Genomic DNA, 23,045 nt, shown 5'->3' with positions numbered 1-23,045 from the left:
GTCTTGGCTAAATGAGGCATTACCTATTTATAGGCACCAATGAAACTCTCTGGAACCTTGAAGGTTCCTTACAAATAAAAAAATATTCTAGAACACCCTACACTGTTCTATGTACAAGCCTATATACAATAATATACAAGAGATCTCTAGAATTCTTTAAAAAACTTTGGACTCCTCTCATGCCTTCCACCATAGTTTAGAAATGTGTAGACTTCTCTGACCTATCTAAAACCTTCTATATTCTTCCCACTAATGACTAAGTGTAAGAGTCTCCGAAAGCTGGGCTATATATAAATCCATGGGAAGACTCATTTGAAGCATCTTGTCTGTGCTTCAAACAACTAAAATTATAATGCCATATATATAATTTTAAGAAACTAAATTTTCCTTAATAACTAAAGTAATTAAACAAATTATTTAAAGTAATTAAGATATATTGTTTATCCATCAAAAGCAATTAAACAAGTAAGAGGGCGATTATTAATTCAAAATCACAATATTTGAACAAAAGCATTTGCAAAAAGGGAAAAAATGCATTTGATGAAAATTTTTCAAAAATATTTAATGAAAATATTAATATTGTTAAAGATATCTAAAAAATGGCTTTAATTATTTTAGCAAGAATATCCTTAAAATAATAAATATCAAATTTGGTGTGAATTATAAAAATGTTGTGCTTAGATTTCCTTAAAAAAACCCTTTCCAAAGTCCAAACAAAAATTTCTACAACTTTTCTCCTTTTCTTTTTAAATTTGAAAATTTTTTAATATACCGTATAAAAGTTTGGCCCTTTCAAGTCTTTTCACATAGCAAAAGAGATCGCGGAGAGCGAACAAAAAATTTGGGATACTGTGAAGAGCGATAAGGAAAGAAACGAAGCCGAATCTAAACCCTATCAAGCCAGTTTCTGATTTTGTACTTGGAAATTGATGAGAATTTGATAGAGTAAATAACAATGGCTGGAAGAGAAGTTCGAGAATACACAAATCTCACAGACCCTAAAGGTATTTTCTTTTCATTGAATGTTAGATTTCATGTATGCATATACAACTATGGGAGAAAAATTCTTATCTGATTTGAATTGTTGTTGCAGATAAGAAATGGGGAAAAGGGAAGGACAAAATTGATGATGAAGATATCACTTTCCAGCGCATGGTTGCCAAGGTTAGCGAATCGCTTATCCTATCCTTTTTCTTATTCTTTTAGTTTTTATTATTTGGATATGAGATGTGATGGTGTGCCGTTTTTATGAAATTTCCATTTGTATATTTGGTTCTGTTGTAGAATCTAAAGTTTAATGACGGTTTTCAATTTTGGGTTTTGAATGAAGGATGGGGTTTGAACTATTTAGCTCATTGGAACCTAATTATACGAAGATGAAGAGGGAGTTTGTGTTCTTGTTTCGGGTTCCCCATTTGTGGAAGTGCCCCAACTCGTGGGGTTTGTTTAGTGAGGTGCTAGGTTGAAGATGCTAACCCTAATTTTAGAAGGGTGTCCTATTTTTTTTTTTTTTTTTGGGTTGTTGGGAGGGGGGTGTTGGGTAAGGAGAAGCATAGGGTATGCAAGAGGTTGTCGAGGGCCTCTTGGGATGTACTTGAATGGGCAGTGAGTTTTGGAAGGTCCTGTTTGATTTTCGATAGTGGTGCTATATGTTACCCCTAATATGGTGTCTTTGACTAGTGTAGATGGGTTACATTTTAGTACATCTGCACAGCTCCATACCAACTTAATAACTTGTAGGTTCAACTAGGCTGTGCTCAGTGTTCTTCAACCAGGGTTTGTTGAGGCTGGTTAACAGGGTTTCTTCTTCTCCTTTTCCTTTCTTTCTTTTCTTCCTTTTTTTTTTTTTTTGACTTAAATTCTGTTCATTTGTAGTAGTTCTAGCCACAACCACCCTTTTATGGCACTGATAGTAGTATATCAAGAGATAAATGGCCTGATGGGTGGTGCACTACATTCATCAGTCATGTGCAGCTAACTCCAGTTTAAATTACATCTCTTCTCTTTTTATATGACATTCTGTGGAGAGTTTTCTGATAACATGCCCCGGCAGGGATCTTGGCATTGCCTACCGGGTGGTTGATGTGAGCAGATGCAAGAGGTTGCAGGGGAACGTGGAGGTTACCTTCATGGACGAGGCGGTACTGTCTCTGCCTCTCTCTGGCTGGGTTTTTGGTTCCTTTTTCCTTCAATATATACCTTTAGTTTTTTTTTTGTTTTTTTTTGAATTTTGGTTAAGTTTGAATATGCAGCATTGGACAGTGATGATCTACTCTATCTCAAGGAGCAGATGGAGGCTGAGGAGGATGCAGAACGCCTTTTACGCCGCACAGAGAAGCGTGCCTTTGCTGCATTTAAGATATCCTTTCATGTGCCTTTAGATTTGCAACTGTGTACATTAGGGTGGCTGTGTCATTGGGGTTGAGATAGCTCGTAATGTTCTGGCATGCAAATTTTATTGCAAAAAAAAAGTATGAAATGTGATGATGTTTTTTGCGGAAAGTGATATCCTGAAAATGGGAGTGGCTGCTTCTTTATTGTGATGATGTAGCTGGTTTAGTTTACTTAGTACAATGAAGCTTTAGGGAATTCATTTATATAGTCGTGTGTAAAAGTTGAATAAATCAAATCAGACTATTTTAATGTGGTTTTCAAGTACCCTATGAGTGATGAGAAACTTAATACCAATGAAGCTCTAGGTGATTTCTTTAATTTATATATCAGAGTTGTGTTTTCAAGTGCTGTGAAAATAAAGTACCCTTTAATAGGGTTTCTAAACAACTAGAAGTAATTAGATTCATTTAAGAAAGTCCATTGTGTGGGCTAGGTTATCTTCTGTGCATGACCCTTGGAAACCAGAGTATGGTCTCTTTCTCTTCCTTAATTAACTGGCACAAAGCTGCAAGTTTAGCAGATTCTTCACCGGCAACGGTTCCCTTGCCCCTTCGTGTTGAGCCCAAGCCAAAGAGTGGGATTAGGTTTATCACTACTCCTTTCTCATTTACACCCACAACACCTTTCTTTAAGTGCCTTCTCTGCTCTAATCTAAGTGATTATCTAAATTGCAGACAGCAAGATTTGCTGAAAAAGGTGGTGGAAGTCAAACCCAAGCGGCATAGAGTGTCAAGTCCATCTAATGGTAATCAGACTGCCCCAAATTCGAGTGACTCTGCTTTGAAAAATCCTAAGTCTGAAGTTGACCAGCTGAAGGCAGGCGAGAGTCCTCTGTCAAGATCAAAAAAAGCAGAAGATGCGACTAAAGCAGAGAACCCTGTTAAAAGCTTACTTGGATTAGCATATGAGAGTTCTGATGATGAAGATGACTGATCGGAAAAGAATGGTTATGTGCTGGTCCAACATTCTATTTCTTCATTGTTGTTTTATTGATGTTCAAGCATATGCTTTGTTTCTTAGTACAAATATTCTGTCTCTCTGACCTAAACTAGGTTTCAGTGAATACTGTATTGAACAAAGCAAAGTCGAAACCAAAATTTGTTATACAGCCAGAGAAGGAATCTGTTTCTATGTAGTCCTATCCTCATACAGGAATTGGCCATTTTTCTCCTTCAGTCTTGATTCAGCATCTGGATCTTTTACGGCATCGCAAAGCACCTGATGATCTTGTAATTGGCCTTACTGCTTTGGCATCTGCAACTCGGAACGTCTGTAGATGGTTATAGTGTGGCCTTTTTGCAGAGTCACCTGTTTGGCTGAAATGAGCTCCATTTTCAAAAACATCCCTCACAGACTGAAAATTCCATGATCTTCCATTTTCATTGTTGTCTTGTCTCCAGGTTACCTGTTAATCAATTTTTGAAGGAGTTAACAGAAATAGCTTAGGTATGATAAATTCCAGCGCACAATTTTGAATCTGGCTTCCCATTTTAAATCTTTGGATATCTCCTGAAGTCATGATCAATTGATCACCAACTTTGTAGCCATCTTCTCTCACCCTACGGCTTAGATTGAATTTTTCTTGTATATTTATGTCTTTATATGGATGATGGGAAATGGGAGTAGCCCTTTTGTATAACCAAAGAATGAAACAGTTGCTATTAGCCTATTACCTCTTTCGTCCCTGATTCTGGTGCAATAAAGAGGTTTGCTTCACTCAAAACGCTAGGGTTCATGCTTCCTCCTATGGCATACTGTTCCCATCCCAGATAGAGGTTGTTGACTACATGTGTATATCCATGGCGGACCCTGCAAAGATTCAGTATGATGGTAAGAGAATGTAAGATATTTATTTTTTAGATTGGGTTGACATGGTTTGGTTGTTTTTGTATTCAGATTGTTCAGCCTGAGTGTATGTATAAGTGATTGTACCTTGGCATCCGCTGGTAGCACTTAGGACCAAAATGGTTGAAGGCAACTGTTACCTTCATGTTCTTGTCTTGAAGATACTCATCATCATGGCCTAGGAGCATAACTTTATCATGATTTCTGAACCAGTTGTTTGAGATGGTTATATCTGTAGAACCACGGGTGACATCCAGGAGACCATCCTGGCACTCGTAGAGTGTATTGTGATCTATCCAAATTTGTGAGGATGCAACCAGCCTGATTGCATCCCCATCTACGTGACCCAGCTCCATCATCTTTGAATCTGGACCCAGCACTTGACCAGGCATTTGGGCACGGCAGTGGTGAATCCGGATACCGTGGATGATTACATTAGTCACCTAGTGATAGATTCAATTAAGGTTTGTTTTAGGAACACTGCTCTTGATTAGTTGATGAGAAGCATATTTGTAGGGGTTTGAAGATATGTTGAGAAAACACTACCTCATGAAGCAAGAGGCATGCACCTCCTGCAATGTGAATGCTGGCACCTCTCCCATCAATGGTGGTGAAACTACTAATGAGTAGCGGTTTCTCGAGTTTGATTCTCATGCTTTGTTTGAATGTTATCCACACCTTTCCTTTAATGTTGGTGGCACCGAATCTGAGAGTTCCTGGCTTGGGATTAAAGGGGTGGTCACTAGGATCTGTAACTTTGTAGCGTATCAAGTCTGTTCCAATATTGTTAGTCATCTTCCCAGCAAAACCCACCGAGCAGGTTGCGAGCTGTTGTCTGTGCCTCTGCCAGTTACGGCTCCTTCTCCAGCATCGATCAATCACGTTCAACTTCATGGCAGGAGGGGAGTTACTTGATCTATGAGCATTAGCTGGAAGAATAGTGTTGGGAGTGAAGAGGATGACAAGGATGTGAAGGAGAAGAGCCAAAGCCAAAGTGAAGCAGCATCCATGGAAAGCCATTCTCGAAATCCTTCTTTTGGTTTTTGATTTGGTGTCAAGGAGTTGATGAGAATTTCAGAAAGCAAAAGAGAAAGATGGATGCTTTGGAGGGAGGAGGGACGGGGAGTGTTGATATAGGAGAGTTTGTTGAATTGGTTGGTTTTTTGTTATAGATAGAGATGAAGCTGTTGAGTGTAAAGTGCTTTAATCTCTCCCCCAGAAAATTGAACTAACTAGCCTATATTTGCCTTAAATAAGCGCAACCAAGATGAACTAATCAAACGGTCACACTGGATTTAGCTTCAATCTCCAGAGAGTTGTGGGAGGGAATATAAGTTTTAAAATGGAATTGGGTGTGGCTCTTTAATTTTTTCATCAATATTCCCTTTTTATTCTTTCAACTTTCTTAGTAAAGAAGAAAAAAGAGTTAACTGAAAAGTGAATCCTATTATGTAATAATAACAAAAAGAAAATGACCAAGGGTTGGGTGGAAGGTGGGGAGCTTGTACATTGGGTGCACCTCTTTTGTTGAGCCCTTTGTATTCCACCTACTACATTGGGTGCACCTCACCTCTTTGTATTCCATCTGTTTATGAGCTTATCCATTTCTTTCTCACCAGACCATTTAAATCAAAGTATTGTTTAGATAACTTCATATTGTTAAGTTGGAGTCAAAGTCATTTTATTAAATATGAAAGAATTTCTTATCTAAGTTGAAATAGAATTTTTATAAAAAAAAAAATAATATTTTTCTAAATTTCATATTTATTTCTTTAAATTTTTTAAAATAACTTTTAACTTCTAGGATGTACATCTAAGTTTCTACTTCGACATCTAAATTTATTTTTATCCTTTTACTTTTCTTCTAAGTATCTTATTAATGAAAATGCAACATTACCTTTAATTAGTAATGAAATTGCATGCATCTAGATACTCTTATCAAATGTTTGGGAATAATTTCAAGAAATATTTGTGAAATCTAACTTATTAAAAAAAAATAAAAAAATAATATGCTATGATGGTGGAGTTATTGCTCCTTCATGCGATCACAAAACTTTCTTTAGCCTCATTATGACAGTGTATCTCACCAAGAAAGATAGGAAATAGGACTGGTAGTTGGTTTCCGTACCTTATAATGTGCCACCCCTTTTATATTCACACTAAAAGGGCCTTGTAGAGTTGAAACGCTTATGGTTAGAAAAGACAACTTAGTTGCATTCATGTGATGATGGATGCCCATTTCGTGTCCTGTAGGAAGAGCTACTCCAGTTTTATGATTTTTTCTCAAGTTGCTCTTTTTTAAAAACTTTGAAATTAATTATTTTTCCTCTTAAAGATCCCTTGGCTCAGCAGCATACGTTCCTTGTATTTGATTTCTCCCTGTCAAAGAACTGCTGTCTGAATAAGATTATAGGACCTACGTCAGATGAAAAATTTATCACTTCATTTCTATGAACCACTACTACCATAATATCCCGCACATATCTCATCACCATAACTCTCCCACTGTTCAGAAACTTTAAAAATAAACAAATTAAGTAAATAAAATATACGTTCAAATGTTCATTATGTCTCTTTCAACTTCTCAAGCCTTCGCCACGAATCTGTTCAAAATCCTTTGAGATGAAAGACTACTTGTATATATCACCAAGAACGCATAGGAACCTGGGATATATCTCCATTTCATGTTTCCCCGAAGTTCATCAAATTTCCATGGACAGATACTCGTATACCAAATGCATAACAGTAAGCAAAATGTGGCCAAATTTCAAGCACGATACCATCCAAATTGTCAGTAGTAGAATTCAAATTGGTTGATTGTCTGCCATGTAAATGCATACGGCTGAGTTCCCGGTCAAAATAAATGTTTTTTTTTTTTTTTTAATCTCAATCTAAACTTATGTTAAAAATATTTATCAAAATAGCAAGTCCCTACAACATCAAGTTCAACTTTATTTATTTATTTTCACTTTGTGACTGGTTTTTTACACTTAGAACAAAAAAAAAAAAAAAAAAAAAATTCCCATCAATGAGCATATAATTACAAGACTATATTGATAAAGATTTTAGAAGGGACACACTTTCACTATTTTTTTTCTTCAAAAACACTACTGTGGCCTCAAAACTCGGCTTTCACTACATATGGAGTGAGATCAAACCAATTAAAGCAAAGAAAGAAAAAATTGATAGCAAGAAAGCTTAATTAGCGATCTGAACCTTGATTGCTCCGAGACATTACTCCACAAGTACAATCATTTGTTGGAATATATGTACTAGGGTTTTGACAGTGTCGTCAGTCCTGACTGATCCATAACTCTTATTGAATCAGCTCCGCAATATCCCAACCTTTCCATATCATTTAATAATAAAAAAAAGCTATGTGATTTTCCAATACTCCCTCTCCCCTCCACGTTTCCTGCTTTGTTGTTTCCGAGTGACTCATTTTTACTGTTCCCAGCGAAAGGGTATCTAGATGAGAAGGAATACTTACTGAGGGAAGTAGAAAAGAAAATTTGCTTCTAATATTTAACTTCATGAATTGTCAATGTCAAGGCAAAATATGACACCCCAAAAATTCTAATGATTACCTTGACACAGATTTACAGTTTTCTCCACATGTTTATAATGCCACCTGCAAATGACTTCAGATTTGCCCAAACAGTTGATCCCTTGGGCAGCTCTTCCTCGTTCTGCTTTCTAGAAATGTCTCTGGACAAAAATAGTTTGCAAATCATCTTAAACTCCAGCTCATAAATGATATAAGAGAAAATAATGTGCTACAATAGGAAATACGGGAATAAGAGGGATAAACTTCAAAATATACAATATGGTTAATAAAAAGGGTCAAAAAAATCAAAACCCATGATTATTATTATTATTATTATTAGTAGTAGTAGTAGTAGTTGAAGCCCATCCTTAGGGAAAGGTTTGTGGTAAATAAAATCCATCATTTTAGGAGAAATCTAATCTAATGGAAATTGGATCAGTGAGGTGAAATAACTCGTCAAATGGACAGTGACAGTCACATGCTCATGTTGAGCATGTTAAACAGAGTGAAATGTACAGTATTTGTCGCAGTTCATTTTGCTGTGACAGTATCAAAATCCTTGAACATATGTTGGACTGAAATACCACTGTCAAGACCTTGTTACATAGACTAAAACTAAAATTATAGTAATCAAAATATTGGAGGATTAAACCAGACCACTCTGGTACTGAAGACACATACATATTTTTAATTATATGAGTCATACATGATCATGGTCATGGATCTCTCTGTTGACTGATTAATTAAATGACCACCATAAGATCAGATAAGAACCGACCCAACTTGGAGCTAGGTTTTAACTGATATAGTTTGTGGCTTTGTGACTTGGTAGGCTCCATGCCCCATCATGAAGTCCTTGTCTCATGGGCATCTAAGGACTTGAAAATCACAAAGGCTGACATTTTAATACGTGTTCTGGGACATGGCAGGAGACATTTAGTTCTTTATCTTGAAGTTATGTCTTGAAACTGCCGGGTACTTATTAGTCTAGCAACTAATCCTTAGAAAGTTGTGTTTTTTGTCTTTAGAAGCATATCTTCACAACCTTGGAAATGGCAGACTTGGTGGTGATTGTGGTTTGAGCTATTGAGTAAAAGAATGATATAAGAACTGTAGTGAATACATGTGCGGATGTAATTTGTTTGCCACTTTTCTCTTTGAGGACACATTTCTAGTCTTTGATACCCGAATTCTTCAATTTCACGACATGGCATGGATGGCTATGGGATCCTTGTTGGACCATCCTATTTTACTTTGGGTGTGGCTCTTTAATTTTTTCATCAATATTCCCTTTTATTCTTTCAACTTTCTTAGTAATAATTGTATTAAAGAAAAAGAAGAGTTAATTGAAAAGTGAATCCTATCATGTAATAATAACAAAAAGAAAATGGCAAGGGGCTGGGGCGGAATGTGGGGAGCTTCTAAGTTCAATTCCATGTAACCTCTTTTGTTGAGCCTTTTGTATTCCACTTACGTACATTGGGTGCACCTCTTTTTGTTAGCTGTTTTTTTTGCTAAATAAAGATACATGTGAAGGATGAGAAATCTCTCCTAGATTTACATATTCTGATAAAAAGAATAGATTACTATGATTTCTCCCATATACCACCCAAAACTATTTGTAGGAACTGTGGTCCTTCTTTCAATAAGGAACAATACATTTACAAAATCAAAGGATTTGGAATTACACACCAAAATCTAATTGATTTACATAATAGTTAGAGTGCCATTGAAAGCTGAATTAGTTGAGGCCCAAAGAAGGAATAAAAGTAGATTAAGTCCCATATCGTTTATGAGCTTATCCACTTGTCCTAAAAAGTCCTTCCATTTCTTTCCCACCATACCATCCAAATCAAAGTTAGGCATGTAATTTGCCATGGAATTTTGCCTCTACCTATACTCCCCAAATCTATAAAACTTAGGTTAAAGAGAATTAAGAATATAAGTCAATTGTAAATATTTATTTTCCTTTTCTATTTATATCCTAAGTTGTATATATTCCTTTGTAATTATCAAAATCAATATGAGAATTTTTCCACACAACTTCCTTTGCTCTTCAGCAAGGGCGTTTCAACCAAACAATTATTTTTTTCAAAATGGGAGACCACTCTAACCCTTCTATCCTCCAAGAGTCTTCAGGGGGCCTAGAGTACAAATTTCCAAAGAATTGCACTATTTCCTCCAATATGCTTTACATGTTGTCTAGAGCCCTTCCTCATTTACAAAGGATTTGATCAACTTTCTATTTCTCCTTCCATTTACCAACCTACGAAAGTACTTAGAATTACAATCCCTTTCTTTTACCCATATGACCCTTGCTTTTTGCCTCCAATGAAACTCTTCCTTTAACAACAGATTGTCTAGTTCCTTTTTCCGATGGTCCTAAGAGTTGACAGCTCAGGAGACAAAATTCCTTCTAGTGACAACCTTCAATATTGACCATATCTTCCACAAATTTCTTTTTTCTCTCCTTTGGAGTGTTTCAACAAAACAACTATTTTTTTCAAAATGGGAGACCACTCTAACCCTTCTATCCTCCAAGAGTCTTCAGGAGGCTTAGAGTACAAATTTCCAAAGAATCGTACTATTTCCTCCAATATGCTTTACATGTTGTCTAGAGCCCTTCCTCCTTTACAAAGGATTTGATCAACTTTCTATTTCTCCTTCCATTTACCAACCTACGAAAGTACTTAGAATTACAATCCCTTTCTTTTACCCATATGACCCTTGCTTTTTGCCTCCAATGAAACTCTTCCTTTAACAACAGATTATCTAGTTCCTTTTTCCGATGGTCCTAAGAGTTGACAGCTCAAGAGACAAAATTCCTTCTATTCACAACCTTCAATAATGACTGTATCTTCCACGAATTTCTTTTTTCTCTCCTTTAGATCTCTAAAGGATGCTTTGTTCCATTCTTTCAATTTTGATTTCACATATTGCAATTGTTTCATGAACCTATGACCTTTCCACCCTTTTCCCCTTTTTCTTTGAGTTTTGGATGAAGTAACCACATGTTTTCATACCTGAAAGGGGCTAGATCCTGTTTGAACGGGTTGGTGTCTGAAACAATGAGGCTATGACCAAAGGTCACTTTGGATAAGGCTATGACCAAAGATCCTGTTTGAAACAATGAGGAAATCTTTACTCCCACTTGTTTGTGATTAAGAACTTGTCCAACCCCTTACAGACAAGGAATTCTTTCAAATTTAACCATGTGAACGAAGCATTCTTGGGAGGGGTGCCCACTAGTTCAAAGTCATCAAAGTTTCTCATGCTAGAGGCTATAGTAGAGCTCCCCAACTGTTCTGAATTCTCCTTATGACATTAAAAATCCTCATCCCCTAGATCCATTAGCCCCACTCAAAAATCCTTCCTTAGAATGTTGTCATTTGGAACATATATTGAGGCAAGCCATAGGTCCCCTTCATCATTTGAAACTAGAATGACTGTAACTGAGGCGCCTAGCACTAACTATGAGCACCTGTACTTGCCTGAGTCCCATATTATCAATACTCCTTCTAAAGTTCCACAATTAGGAAAGGGTCACCCACTCCTTGTTCCTAATTGACCTCAGACTACCGACAAAACTCCTATTACAGGTGTTTTTTCTCTTAATATTACTGCTATTTGCCTATCAAAAAAATGTTCAATTCCATGTAACAGGGAAAAAAAAACCACTAATAGATAGGACAACAAGATCAACAACAGCAACGATTATAATGAAAAGGATAAATCTTACCTTGAAAAGTCATCTAATTCAGGGGACCCTTGATTCTGCTCAGGTTCATGCTTTGTACCATCAAAATTCAGCAAACTTTCAGAAGCCACTTCCTCTTTTTTACCATCCACTATTGTTTCAAGACATGGCTGAGAAGACCCCTCAGTTTCCCCTTTTAGCGTAACACTTGGCGTTTCAACAAAACCAGAACGATCTTTCTGTGCTTCCTGTATTTTACCATTTTCTAGCTTTTCAAGATGTGCATGCGAAATGTCCTTAGTTTTTCCTTTTACCACACCACTCTGCATTGCAACAAAATCAGAATGATCATCCTGCAGGCAGAAAGAACTGAATGGACAACTGTAAGAATTACACAAGTGCATATTCTTGCATATTCAAAGAATACATACATAAATTGCACTAGAAACTAGTATTAAGAGGCTTCCAGGAGCACTGGAAGAAGCCAATGATTATTATTATTTTTTTAAAATTTTTATGCTTAGGTTGTGTTTGCATGAGCTTTAAGAGAGAGAGAGAGAGTCCCAATAGCCTTCTTACTAAAACCATTTAAAACATTTAACAAGCACCCCAAACTGAATTTCAATGAGCCATTTTAAATATATCCTCGATAAAGGTTGCACCTATTTTTTGGACGGTTTGGAAGGAGAGGAATAAATTAGCTTTCAGGGGGGGAGTTAGCTATTCAGAAAATTAAGAATTCTTTTGTTTGTAATGTGTGGGGGTGGGCAAAATTGTATAGTGGTGCGGAGCCTCGCTCCCTTATAGGCTTCTTGGAGTGGTTAGCCTCTAGTTAAGGGTCGGTGGGTTTTTTGTTTCTTTTGTCTTTTTGTTAAGAGGCCCTCGTCGCCTCGTATACTCCCTGTATGCTATGCGGCGTTTTGCCTTTTGCTAATATATGTGTTTACTTATCGAAAAAAAAGGTTGCACCAAGATCCCAAAGATGTATGATAATCAAACATTCTGCTTCTAACTCCGAAGATCCACTTGCAAATCTAATCCAAATGTCAAATTTCCAACCTCCCTCATTCTGCACAAAGTTGGCAAATTCCTCTATCCAGCTCTAAATCTAGTTCAAATGTTCTCCCTCCTCCTAAACTATATGATTCAAATTAGACAAATGTCCAATACTTACTGATGTTGTAACTTCTTCAGACAAGATCTTCTCAACCCACTTCCCTCCCTTTGCTTCTAAATTCTTGCTACTTGCATCAGAGACCTCCAAAGGACTGATTGGTACAGTTTGACGATAATCTTCTATTACAGCATCCACTGTTCTTCGACTTGTTGAAACCTTTTCAGCTTCAGCCAGAGACTTTCTCTCTTTAGCTGGCTCATTTTCCATTAAATTTTCATTCCTCCTGCTTAAGGGAGAGGTTTTAGCTTTGTGTTCTAGCTCCTGAACCAACTCCCTAACAATATAGTAAGAGCCACCCACATGTTTTTGAGCTTCAGAAACAGTTGGGAATTTTCCTGCATTCATTCCTCTGTACCTGCAAACAGAGTGATAATTATCTTCATTCAGCGTAAATGTTCAATCATGAAAAGCCCAGACAGAACATCGAAACCTTTAACATCTCGTCTAATTCTACCAGATCTATTCTCAGATCCAATGTAAAATTCAGTTTTTCTATGCATTGCTACCCTCAATCAATGATAGTAATGATTACCATCATTACCATATCATAACACTTTATTACCATTATTGTAAACAATAACACAGTCAATAAAAGTAATAATATAACAGCAACAATAATCAGTCACAAAAATTATTCACATGCTAAGAAATGTGAAATGTGAAATGTGAATGAAGAAATCCAACCTGAGCTAAAGATTCATAGATGATCAAAATCAGGTGCTCAAAAGCACTCATTTTTATGGAGAATAATTGTACAACACTAGTCACATGAAAAATATGAAGATTTCTAGCTACTTAAATGATGAGGCAAGAGGATAATATACTTGTTTACGAAAGATTCCACCATAACTTTCCGTTCATCTTTTGGAACCCTTTTGCGACTTTTCTGGGCTTTTACAACGTAGGAAGGAACAGAGACAGCATATGACCTTCCATGCCTCCGAATATTTGATTCATGCACAACATTAATTATCTCAGCGTACACTGTCAAAATCAAGGATACATCATGATTATACATTTTCAAAATAACAATGTCAAAAGGCCAAAATTTAGTGATAGAATGAATTTTGAAGAAGGATGTGCAATAATGAGAAAGCAACATTCATGTATATTTGATAGGCAATAAAAGATGTATATATATGACCAAAAAAAAAATAGTACACCAAAGTACACAAGATGTATACAACATTCATATAGAAATATGACATCAAAAGCAATTCCAAATCCCATTCAAAGTAGCTAAAGAAATTTTACAGACCATGCAATCCAATTGTCCCTAGACAAAAAGGTGGAGCAAAACTGAACTCTGGATATCAATGAATGTGGATTGAGTTTCATGCTGTCCCAAACCCAAAGAAGGCTTCTTTACAGTGATAAAACTCCCACAGACATGTATTCGAACCTCTTGCCCATCACCCTTTACTAGTTTAGTAGAAAGCACAAACAGTATATTGATTGATAAACAGCCACCAGTGAGAGGAAGGTAACGATGAAGTGGAAACTCTCCAATTTACTTGACATTTAACAAGCATGAAAAGAATCTAAGGAAGACTTCATCCAACTCAGCATTACTGAAAAGTAAGCCCACAAGAGCTATTGAGTGTAAGAATAGAAGGTTCTACACATCCCAACTCATACAACATTTAAAAGTGAACCAAACACTAGTCAAATAGACATTTCTTACTAGAAAGATTAATCAAACAATTAAAAATGGATACACTGCTATGAAATCAACATTTTTTATAACAGGAAGACTGATAGAGGAAGATGAAAGGATTGTGAAGTATACCGGGTCAGAGTCTAAGACACAACATATCCAGTGGTAATAGACATTGTGTTAGGAAATGGAAGAGAAAAAGAGTAGACTTGCTTATGTTTGGTTGGGAGAAAAAAGGAACAGGGAAAAACAAATCCAGATGCAAATAGAGCTCTCTTTGGTTCTTGTTTTCTCACTTTTAAATTTCCCTAAATTTTTCCTCCAATTAATCTCAGATAAAAGAAATAAAAATAGTGTACATTAACTTAAGTTTGGTTGCGGAAAAAAAGGAGAAAAAAGAATTTAACTTCTGTTAGGCTCTTGCTTTCTCAGTTTGCGTTTCTCTTATTTTCCTAAACTCTTTGCCCTGTGTTTATTCTTGTTTTCTCACTTTAAGTTTGTTTTATTCTCTTAAACTTTTCGTCCAATTAATCCCAGCCAAAAGAAAATGGTGAAAATTGGAAGAAAAAGAAGAGAAGCCACTTATATTTGGATGACGAGAAAAAAAATAGAGGAAATGGAAAGACATGAAATTTGATCTCGACTATGTTCTTTTTTTCCGGAGTCTAAATTTGTTTTATTTTTGCATATCTTAACCTTTTGTTTGGTTGCACAGAAACAAGATTAAGGCAAAAAAAATGAAAACGGACCTCTGTTTGGTTCTTATTTTCTCGGTTCAAATGTGTTCTTTTACCCTAAATTTTGTTGTACCATCAACGATCCTTTCATGCAGTTGAAGCACTGCCCTTAGTAGCGGGCATTAGAAAAAGAAAAAAAAGGAGTAAACTTGCTCTTTGAAAGCAACTCAAATGAGGGAACAAAGAAAAGAAAACGAAAACGGAAAGCAGTTTGCTGGACTAAAATTTCTTGAGAAGCAAACAACAGAAACAGAAAGGAGCGGGAGAGGAAGAATGTGAAATTACCGTCGGAGGCTTGGAGAGGGTGGGAGGGAGCAGAGAGCTTGGAGAGGGAGGTGAGAGCTTTGAGACGCATCGAGAGAAACGTAATGGCTTCCACCTGGGGGCATTGACCGGGACAGAAACTGGACGCGAGAAGAGTGTAATTACCAGAGAAACTAAGTGTGTCAGCGCTCAGACAGACGCTAGGGCTTAAGAGCTAAGGGTGATCATATCGAATTTTGCAGTAAAGGCGGGCTAAAACCTAGCCCAGCCCAAAGAGACAAAGATCAGGGTCTGTTTGGTTCAAAATGCAATTTTTTTTAATTAAAATATTTTTCATCTTTTCAACCGTTACCTAAAAAATTTTACAAAACAAAAATTATAAGATATTAAAATTACTCTAAATCCTAAACAGTAATTAGGAAGTGTTTTCGAAAAACAGTTTTAAAAAATGATTTTTAAGAATAAAATTTTAAAATATTTTGTAGAATAAAAATCTTGGAAAGCTAAAATGTTTTTAAAATTTTATATATATTTAAAAAAAATACTTTTATATGTAATATTTTATTTTTAATTATTTTTTATATTTATATAATATTTTTAAAAACAATCATTAAAAATAATTAAAAGATATGCAAATACCTTATTTTATATTTTTAAGAATAAAAAAATCTTTTATATTTATTAGTCTTGAAAAATATCTTTTATTTTTATTTTTTTTAATGAATAAAAAATGTTTTATAAATAGTATCAAACAGACCTTCATCTTTTAAACAAATTCTAAAAAAGTTTATCTTTTATATAAAAATTGTTAAAAAAATATTTTCTAAAAAAATCTATTTTTTTTCTAAAATACGAAAATCAATTATCTTATATGCCTAAAGACTTCTGCTCGAGATTCGCCAACCCTAGTTGCACTTGCACATAGCATATCTCATTTATCATTTTTTTTTTTTTACTTTGTTTTAATTATGTTCCATTTGACAATAGAAAGTGATTAAAATTAGGAAATTGGAAAAAAAGTTATTTTAATCCTTTGCTCTCTATTTAATTTAAAATTTGAAATCCGGAGGTCTCTTTTGTCCTTTTGTCCTTTTGTCCATTTGGCTAGGGTTTTGATTTTGGGTTTTGGGTTTTTGGTTGAAGCGTCTAGGGTTTAAGGAGTTACAGGGGGAGATAGATCAAAGAGAGAAGAAGTGATTTTCTCTACCACTATTTTCTATGGCTAATGTGTGAGCTTCATCAGGCAACAACCGCTGCCGTTGCAGGTACTCTCTCTCTTCTTTCTTCGTATACCATTTGATTGAGTGGCTGCTATTTTCTTAGAATGAAATTAATACTTTTATGATTCTGGATTTTGAGTGGATTGCTGGCTGCAAGTTGAGTTAAAATGAGAATCATGCGCTAATTTCATAGTTTCGCCAGTATATAAATTATTTTATTAATATGGCGGAGCTCTTTGGCTCGTGGTTTAAGGGTTGCCATCCAGGAACACACAGGAACCTGGGATATATCTCAACTTCATGTTTGCTTGTTCTTCATCGATAACTTGGAATTCACATTTATACGGACCACTCCTTATGCATGAGATACTCATATACCATATGCGTAACTGTAAACGAGATGTGGCCAAATTTCAAGAAGAATACTATCCAAATGGACAAAACCACCGATTTAAGTAAATAATGTAGGGCTCCTCAATTCCAAAATTTTCAGGAGTAGAGATCGAATTGGTTGATTGTCTGCCGTGTAAATGCATTCACTCATTCTGGATTAGGTTGCATATTTTGGTGAGATTAAGCCAATTAAAGCAAAGAAAAAAAAATGATAGCCAGAAAGCCTTATTAGTGATCTGAATCTTGATTGCTGCAAGACATTACCCCAAAGGCACAATCTTTTGTTGGAATATATGTACTAGGGTTTTGATAGTGCCATCATTCTGGACTGATCCATAACTATTATCAAATAAGCTCTGCAACATCCCAACTTTCCATATCATTTAATAATAAAAAAGCTATGTGATTTTCCAATACGCACCCCCTCCACATTTCCTGCTTTGCTGTTTCTGAGTGACACATTTTTCTGTTCAATGGGTATCTAGATGAGAAGGAATACTTTTTGAGGAAAGTAGAAAAGAAAATTTGTTTTAAACAAATAGACAGACATCTAATATTAACTTCATGAATTGTCAATGTCAAGTCAAACTATGACAGCCCAAGAGTTCTAATGATCACCTCGATGCAGACTTACAGTTTTCTCCAGATGTTTATAATGCCACCTGCAAATGACTTAAGATTAACCCAAACAGTTGATTCAAAAAATCAAAACCCATGACTAGAGATCCTCCTTTAGGAGAAATTTATTATTATTATTATTATTATTAAAGGTTTGTGGTAAATAAGGTGGCCATCTTTTTAGCAGAAATTTAATATAGTGGAAATTGGATTAGTGAAGTGACATAGCTCTTCAAATGGACAGTGACAATCAAATGCCTCTGTTGCATGTTAAACAGAGTTGGACATATATAGTGAATGTCACCGTTCATTTTTCACTTATATTGGACCGAAATGTAAAATAGTTTCTTTTAGTCTTATCCAATTTCTTAGATTCTTTTAGTTTGGTGGTAGCTGTATACTTTTTGTATACCTTGGGCTGCTTTTTTGGCAGCCATTTTTAATATATCTTCCTTTATTTCTATCAAAAAAAAAAAATCTCAAATTCTACTCCTTTCTACCCAACTCAATTTTTGTGGAAATCAAGAGTCCCCCCTAAGGTCATGGCTTTTGCCTGGCTAGTGACACATAAGAAGATAAATATCAATGATATGTTATAGTTGAGAAAACCTTTCAAAGCCCTTAGCTCTGATTGGTGCATTCTTTGTAGGAGGAGTAGGGAGACGGTTGATCTTCTCTTCTTACATTTTCCGATTACTTTGGGATTATGGTATAGGGTTTTCTTACAGGCAGGGATGGCGTGGGTTCAGCTAGACAGTATTTGTGATATGATGGTGATTTCTTTCAAGTGTTTTAGAAACTCTATAAGAGGCAAGACTCTTTGGAGGATCGCATGTCTCTCTTTGTTGTGGATTGTGTGGAGAGAGAGGAATGTTGGTCTTTGAGGACGCTTGGAAGATGTCAGAGATGATGTGGGATGCACTTCATTTCTTTGTTTCTTTTTAGGCTTACTATACAGACATTTTTAAACCCTATCCTTTGAGTGTAATTCAGCTTAGTTGGTTGTCGATTTGCACCCCTTAGTTGGTTGGAAACATTTCAATATGCCTTTTAATTGACCACTTTTTGAGAAACACTTCCTTCTTACATGCAACAGTGGAAAAGATGAGCATGTATTCTCATTAGGAAATTATTGTAAATAATTCAGAAATTGTTCTCCATTTGATATTCAAATTTGTGGGGTCTCTGTTTGAGATATTTGTTGAGAGGTATTCTTGATTGATTTTGGAGGAGGACATCATCTCAAACTTTTCCATTGCATATTGCATTCATCTGTGGCTTGTCTGCTTGTTCCAGGGCTGCATCTACCTTATGGGTGCTTTATTGATGCAAGCCACATATCTTCTGTTTCAGATTTTAAATGATTTCAGTAGTTGTCTAATTAGCCATATCATATGCATACAATATGGATGAGTAATAGGTTCAAGATCTGCATGGGCCATGTATAATTTATTTTCCTATCAAAAAAAAAAAAAAAAAAATGCACAGTATAGATGAGTTACTTCCATGCCTGAAATCCTCAACATATGGCCACCTATTAGTATGTGGTGTTGTTATCATCATCATACTCACCTTTAAAGTTCCTCTATTTTGTTGGTGAAAAAAATCATCTTCCTCAGTCCAGTCTAAGTGATGACATTTTCGAACTTCCTAACCCACTCTATCAATGTCTTCTTCCCTTCACTCCAACATCGTCAAAATGTCACCTCCCCCCAAAATTGTGAATAATGAATTCATTCTTATAGTGTTCCTACAATTCTTATTGTTATTCCGTGTGCAAATATTTAAGATTTGCTTGATTTCTTTTGCAGGAAAATTTGCTAGCAACCAGTTCTTCCAGGGGTTTGGCTATTATTTATCAGTTACCAACTTGCAACATGTCAACTGGGCCTGGACTTGAGTCTCTTGTAGATCGTATGTATACTCTTAATAATTCATTCTTATTGCTTATTATGTAATCTCTGCTGGGAAAAAGGTTGTTCTATTCCATGGTGTATTTTTCTATCCATTTTTGTTTTGGACTTTCAGGACTTTTATGATTGGTTCTTGCTTCGCTTTATTTGTAATCACTTTCATTCTTCTTTTTTCTTGGTGCAGAAACTATATCAGTTATCACAAATGATGGTCGAAATATAGTGGTATGTTATATAGAATTAATTCAATGCAGTGACAGCATTTTTTATGGCAGGTCTATATTGTATTGACATTAGTTTTCCGTTTAGGGAGTTCTAAAGGGCTTTGACCAGGCTACCAATATCATTCTTGATGAATCTCATGAGCGTGTTTACTCCACAAAGGTTTGTGTCCTTAACATACTTCTAATTTTATAGAAATTCCCTTCCTTTGTTTTGGTCTTATGAAAATGGGGAAATCATGTAAAGCTTCACTAACAAAAAAATATAGATTTTTTAAGAACTTTTAAAGAGTAATTTTGGAAGCATGCACTACAATAGTAACACAAACAAAATTCCAAGATTATCCTTCACTTTTTCCCTCTTCCGTAGCTAGCCGTCAACTACCATACCTTTTTCTTTTCAAAAATAAAAAATAAAAAAAATGACATGTGGCAATCAACCATGCCACATGATTTTTTTTTTTCAATCATGCTTTTCAATGTTTTTAAGCTTGACATGTAGCCATCAACATGCAACATTATTTTTGTTTTTTTGTTTTTGTTCTTTTTCTTCATTTTACCTTTTGACCTTTTTATAATATGTCACTAACACATTCTCATAAAATATTTTTAATTTCATTTTTTTCACTCTTTCATTTTTTTGACTTTAATTATTTATGAACACTTTATATATAAAATAATAATAATAACATATAATACATCATTAATGAGAAAAAATTAATATAAAAATAAATACATAATAAACAAATTTAACTTTTTACTTGTAGGTATGTAAATTCACCGTGGTTTTAACTTTTTTCTTGATTAAAATATTTAATATTTTTAATTAAAGAAGATAAAAACTTGGTTGTGGTTCTACTATCTTGATTTGTTAAAATTTTTAATTTTTTATTATATAAAATAAAAAATAAAATATACTTTTCACAAAGAATTTGTATTTAATCATTTACATTAATTTTCTTTTAATTTTATTAAAAATTAAAATTTTTGCATATCTTGCCATAAACCAAATAACAATGATATATCTTTTCCACTACAATGGTACTTTTAATATACTTTAGTGTTATTTTTTTCATAAAAGAGTGATACCTTTTCTTTTTTTTTTTTAGAAAATCAAAGAAGAATGATATAGAAAAAGTGGTATTCTCTTTTCCAAAGGTTATGTCGATGGATGAGCAACTTCAATATGGAAAAATTTTAATTTTTAACAAAATTAAGAGAAAATAATATAAATGATTAAATACATTTTTTTAATGAAAAATATATTTTATTTTTATTTTATATAAATAAACGATTTTAAATTTTAACAAAGCAAAATGTTAAAAGTTAAAACTACAACCAAGTTTTTATCTTTTTTAATTAAAAATATTAAACATTTTAACAAAAAAAAAAAAAAGTTTAACCCCTTGTCAAGTTAGATCTACAAGTAAAAATTTAAAACCATAATCATCAATTCTAATTTTCACATGAAAATTTAAAAATATTAAAAAATACAAACCATAAAATAGTATGACAATGTAATAAAATTTATAATATAAAAAATATTATATCCTAAATTTCTAAATGTGTTCTTTATGTATTTATTTTTATATTAAATTTGTTCTCATTAATGATTTATTATATATATATATATATATATATATATATATATATATATTATTTTATGTTTAAAATGTTCATAAATAATTAAAATGAATATATATGAAAATGTAAAATTGTGGATAAAATTGAAATTTAAAATTTTTTATGAAGCCAACATATTAAAAATAACAAAAATGTGGAAGTATTATGGAGGAAAAAAAAAAGAAAAAAAATCCATATATCATGGTTTGTTGCCACATGTCATTTATTTTTTAAAAATTATTTATAATAATGGATGATGAGCTTTTTGACTTTTGATGTAAAAGTACAAAAAAGAAAAAAAAAATGGTGACAATTGGCGGCTCAATGATGAGGGTTAGAGGGCAGTTTTGGCATGAGGATTTTTTACTATTTGAGTGCATGTTTTGAGGGTTATTTTCCCCAAAATGAATGAACTTTAAAAGTAAAAAAGTCAAAGTTTCAAAAATTTTAATTTTTTAAAGATAGCACACTATTACATGATTCTCTCTATGAAAATTAATTTGCTCACATGTTTCTTTCATTTTTGCCTATTTGTCACTGACTGAATGGACAGTTGGTGTGCTTGGGAACATTCTGGCATCCTTTTTTAGTTACCTGATTCCTTTTGTATTAAAGGATGTAGAAAATCTCAGCTTCTTGTTAAAAGAGAATACTGTTCTGATTACAAAGAATCCTTTTATGGTTAAAGGTTGATGCAAGGCCAGCATCACAGCTAAGTTATCAGAAACCATCTTGTTTGTCTAGCATTTTCAAGGAGTCCAATTTAAAATGATTGAATGACTCTCCATAAATTTTGTATGTGAGTATAGTTCGAAAAGTATATGTTTAGTATGTTTATTTGGTTCTTAATGGAAAACTTCCTATATTCATACTTCATCTCTACTTAAATGGCTAAAGTTTCTGCCTTATTCTGATTTACAGGAAGGCGTTCAACAGCTTGTGTTGGGTTTGTACATAATAAGGGGTGACAACATGTAATTGCTTTCTTCCACTTAATGTGAATTCACCTTGTTATCTCACTACATGCTATAATATTGTTTTTAACATTGGATTCTTGCAGAAGCATTGTCGGGGAACTAGATGAAGAGCTGGATTCTAGCCTTGATCTATCGAAACTGAGAGCACATCCCCTCAAGCCTGTCACTCATTGACTGGGAAAGGTGTTGAAACTGAGAAAGGTGTTGAGAAGTTCCTGACTCTATAATTAGATTGGACTGATGAAAAATGTATGCTGATATATGTAGTTATAACAACCAGAAGTTATGATGTTCTAAAGAGGAGGTTGTTTTTCATGCCACCCTGAGTTGTTATCCTTGATGCTGTTGATGCTGAATGTTTTCTTCGACTCTTATGTTTTGCATTAATAACTCGACAATTATATCATATTATCAACTTAATTGTATTGAGAGCATGACTTATTTGGTTAAATTCTTTTTCATGGTTTCCTCTGCTTTGAAATGAATTACGCATGGTCCCAGGGTGCTTATGCTCTAAAATCCTAATTAGATTCCAGCTGTACCGTGAGCGGGTTGAAGCTCCGGAACATTGCTTGAAGCCCAAAGCATCCAACAATAAAGAAAGGGAGGTTAAATCTCTTTTATCATTAATATGACCGTGACTTTCCCCCGGTCATGGGATTACCAAGTTGTCAAATTCAATAGCGTATTAATTTGTTAGCTGTGCAGCTTTTTGAGTGATCTACAATAGAGATTCATTGATTCTCATGGTGCTGGTGAGAC

At 34.5% G+C, this 23,045-nt stretch overlaps 4 protein-coding genes across 7 annotated transcripts; 2 read left to right on the top strand and 2 right to left on the bottom strand.

Annotated features, from left to right (window-relative positions):
• The first annotated feature begins 803 nt into the window (after positions 1-803).
• Positions 804-3,529, top strand: LOC117934223. Of its 2 annotated transcripts, none has more exons than XM_034855879.1 (6): positions 804-1,004; positions 1,094-1,164; positions 2,093-2,141; positions 2,253-2,359; positions 2,896-2,978; positions 3,069-3,529. In XM_034855879.1, the coding sequence occupies exons 1-6, from the start codon at positions 956-958 to the stop codon at positions 3,325-3,327; spliced, it is 618 nt and encodes a 205-aa protein (XP_034711770.1). In that variant the 5' UTR covers positions 804-955; the 3' UTR covers positions 3,328-3,529. The 2 variants fall into 2 exon arrangements, with proteins under 2 accessions (XP_034711770.1, XP_034711771.1); XM_034855880.1 differs by having other exon boundaries at positions 989-1,004; positions 2,054-2,141.
• LOC117934222 (probable pectate lyase 4) lies at positions 3,349-5,468 on the bottom strand. Its single transcript, XM_034855878.1, has 4 exons — positions 4,786-5,468; positions 4,327-4,682; positions 4,068-4,203; positions 3,349-3,799 (listed from the first exon to the last, which is right to left on the bottom strand). Exons 1-4 carry the CDS (start codon positions 5,257-5,259, stop codon positions 3,578-3,580), a joined length of 1,188 nt encoding a protein of 395 aa, XP_034711769.1. The 5' UTR covers positions 5,260-5,468; the 3' UTR covers positions 3,349-3,577.
• A 1,800-nt stretch (positions 5,469-7,268) lies between these two features.
• On the bottom strand, positions 7,269-15,537 carry LOC117932967. Of its 3 annotated transcripts, none has more exons than XM_034854298.1 (6): positions 15,340-15,537; positions 13,485-13,644; positions 12,658-13,015; positions 11,526-11,806; positions 7,827-7,947; positions 7,269-7,707 (listed from the first exon to the last, which is right to left on the bottom strand). In XM_034854298.1, the coding sequence occupies exons 1-5, from the start codon at positions 15,407-15,409 to the stop codon at positions 7,839-7,841; spliced, it is 978 nt and encodes a 325-aa protein (XP_034710189.1). In that variant the 5' UTR covers positions 15,410-15,537; the 3' UTR covers positions 7,269-7,707; positions 7,827-7,838. The 3 variants fall into 3 exon arrangements, with proteins under 3 accessions (XP_034710189.1, XP_034710190.1, XP_034710188.1); XM_034854299.1 differs by having other exon boundaries at positions 7,269-7,686; XM_034854297.1 differs by lacking the exon at positions 7,269-7,707 and having other exon boundaries at positions 7,738-7,947; positions 15,340-15,536.
• Positions 15,538-16,396: 859 nt separating this feature from the next.
• LOC117933094 (sm-like protein LSM8) lies at positions 16,397-22,734 on the top strand. Its single transcript, XM_034854480.1, has 6 exons — positions 16,397-16,583; positions 19,361-19,463; positions 19,647-19,687; positions 19,772-19,846; positions 22,228-22,280; positions 22,367-22,734. Exons 2-6 carry the CDS (start codon positions 19,427-19,429, stop codon positions 22,455-22,457), a joined length of 297 nt encoding a protein of 98 aa, XP_034710371.1. The 5' UTR covers positions 16,397-16,583; positions 19,361-19,426; the 3' UTR covers positions 22,458-22,734.
• Positions 22,735-23,045: the final 311 nt, after the last annotated feature.

The sequence above is a fragment of the Vitis riparia genome, chromosome 16 (assembly GCF_004353265.1).
Source record: "Vitis riparia cultivar Riparia Gloire de Montpellier isolate 1030 chromosome 16, EGFV_Vit.rip_1.0, whole genome shotgun sequence".
In the NCBI taxonomy this organism is placed as follows: domain Eukaryota; kingdom Viridiplantae; phylum Streptophyta; class Magnoliopsida; order Vitales; family Vitaceae; genus Vitis; species Vitis riparia.
Note: the sequence above shows the minus strand (reverse complement) of the source record. Positions and strands in the feature narration are given on the sequence as shown.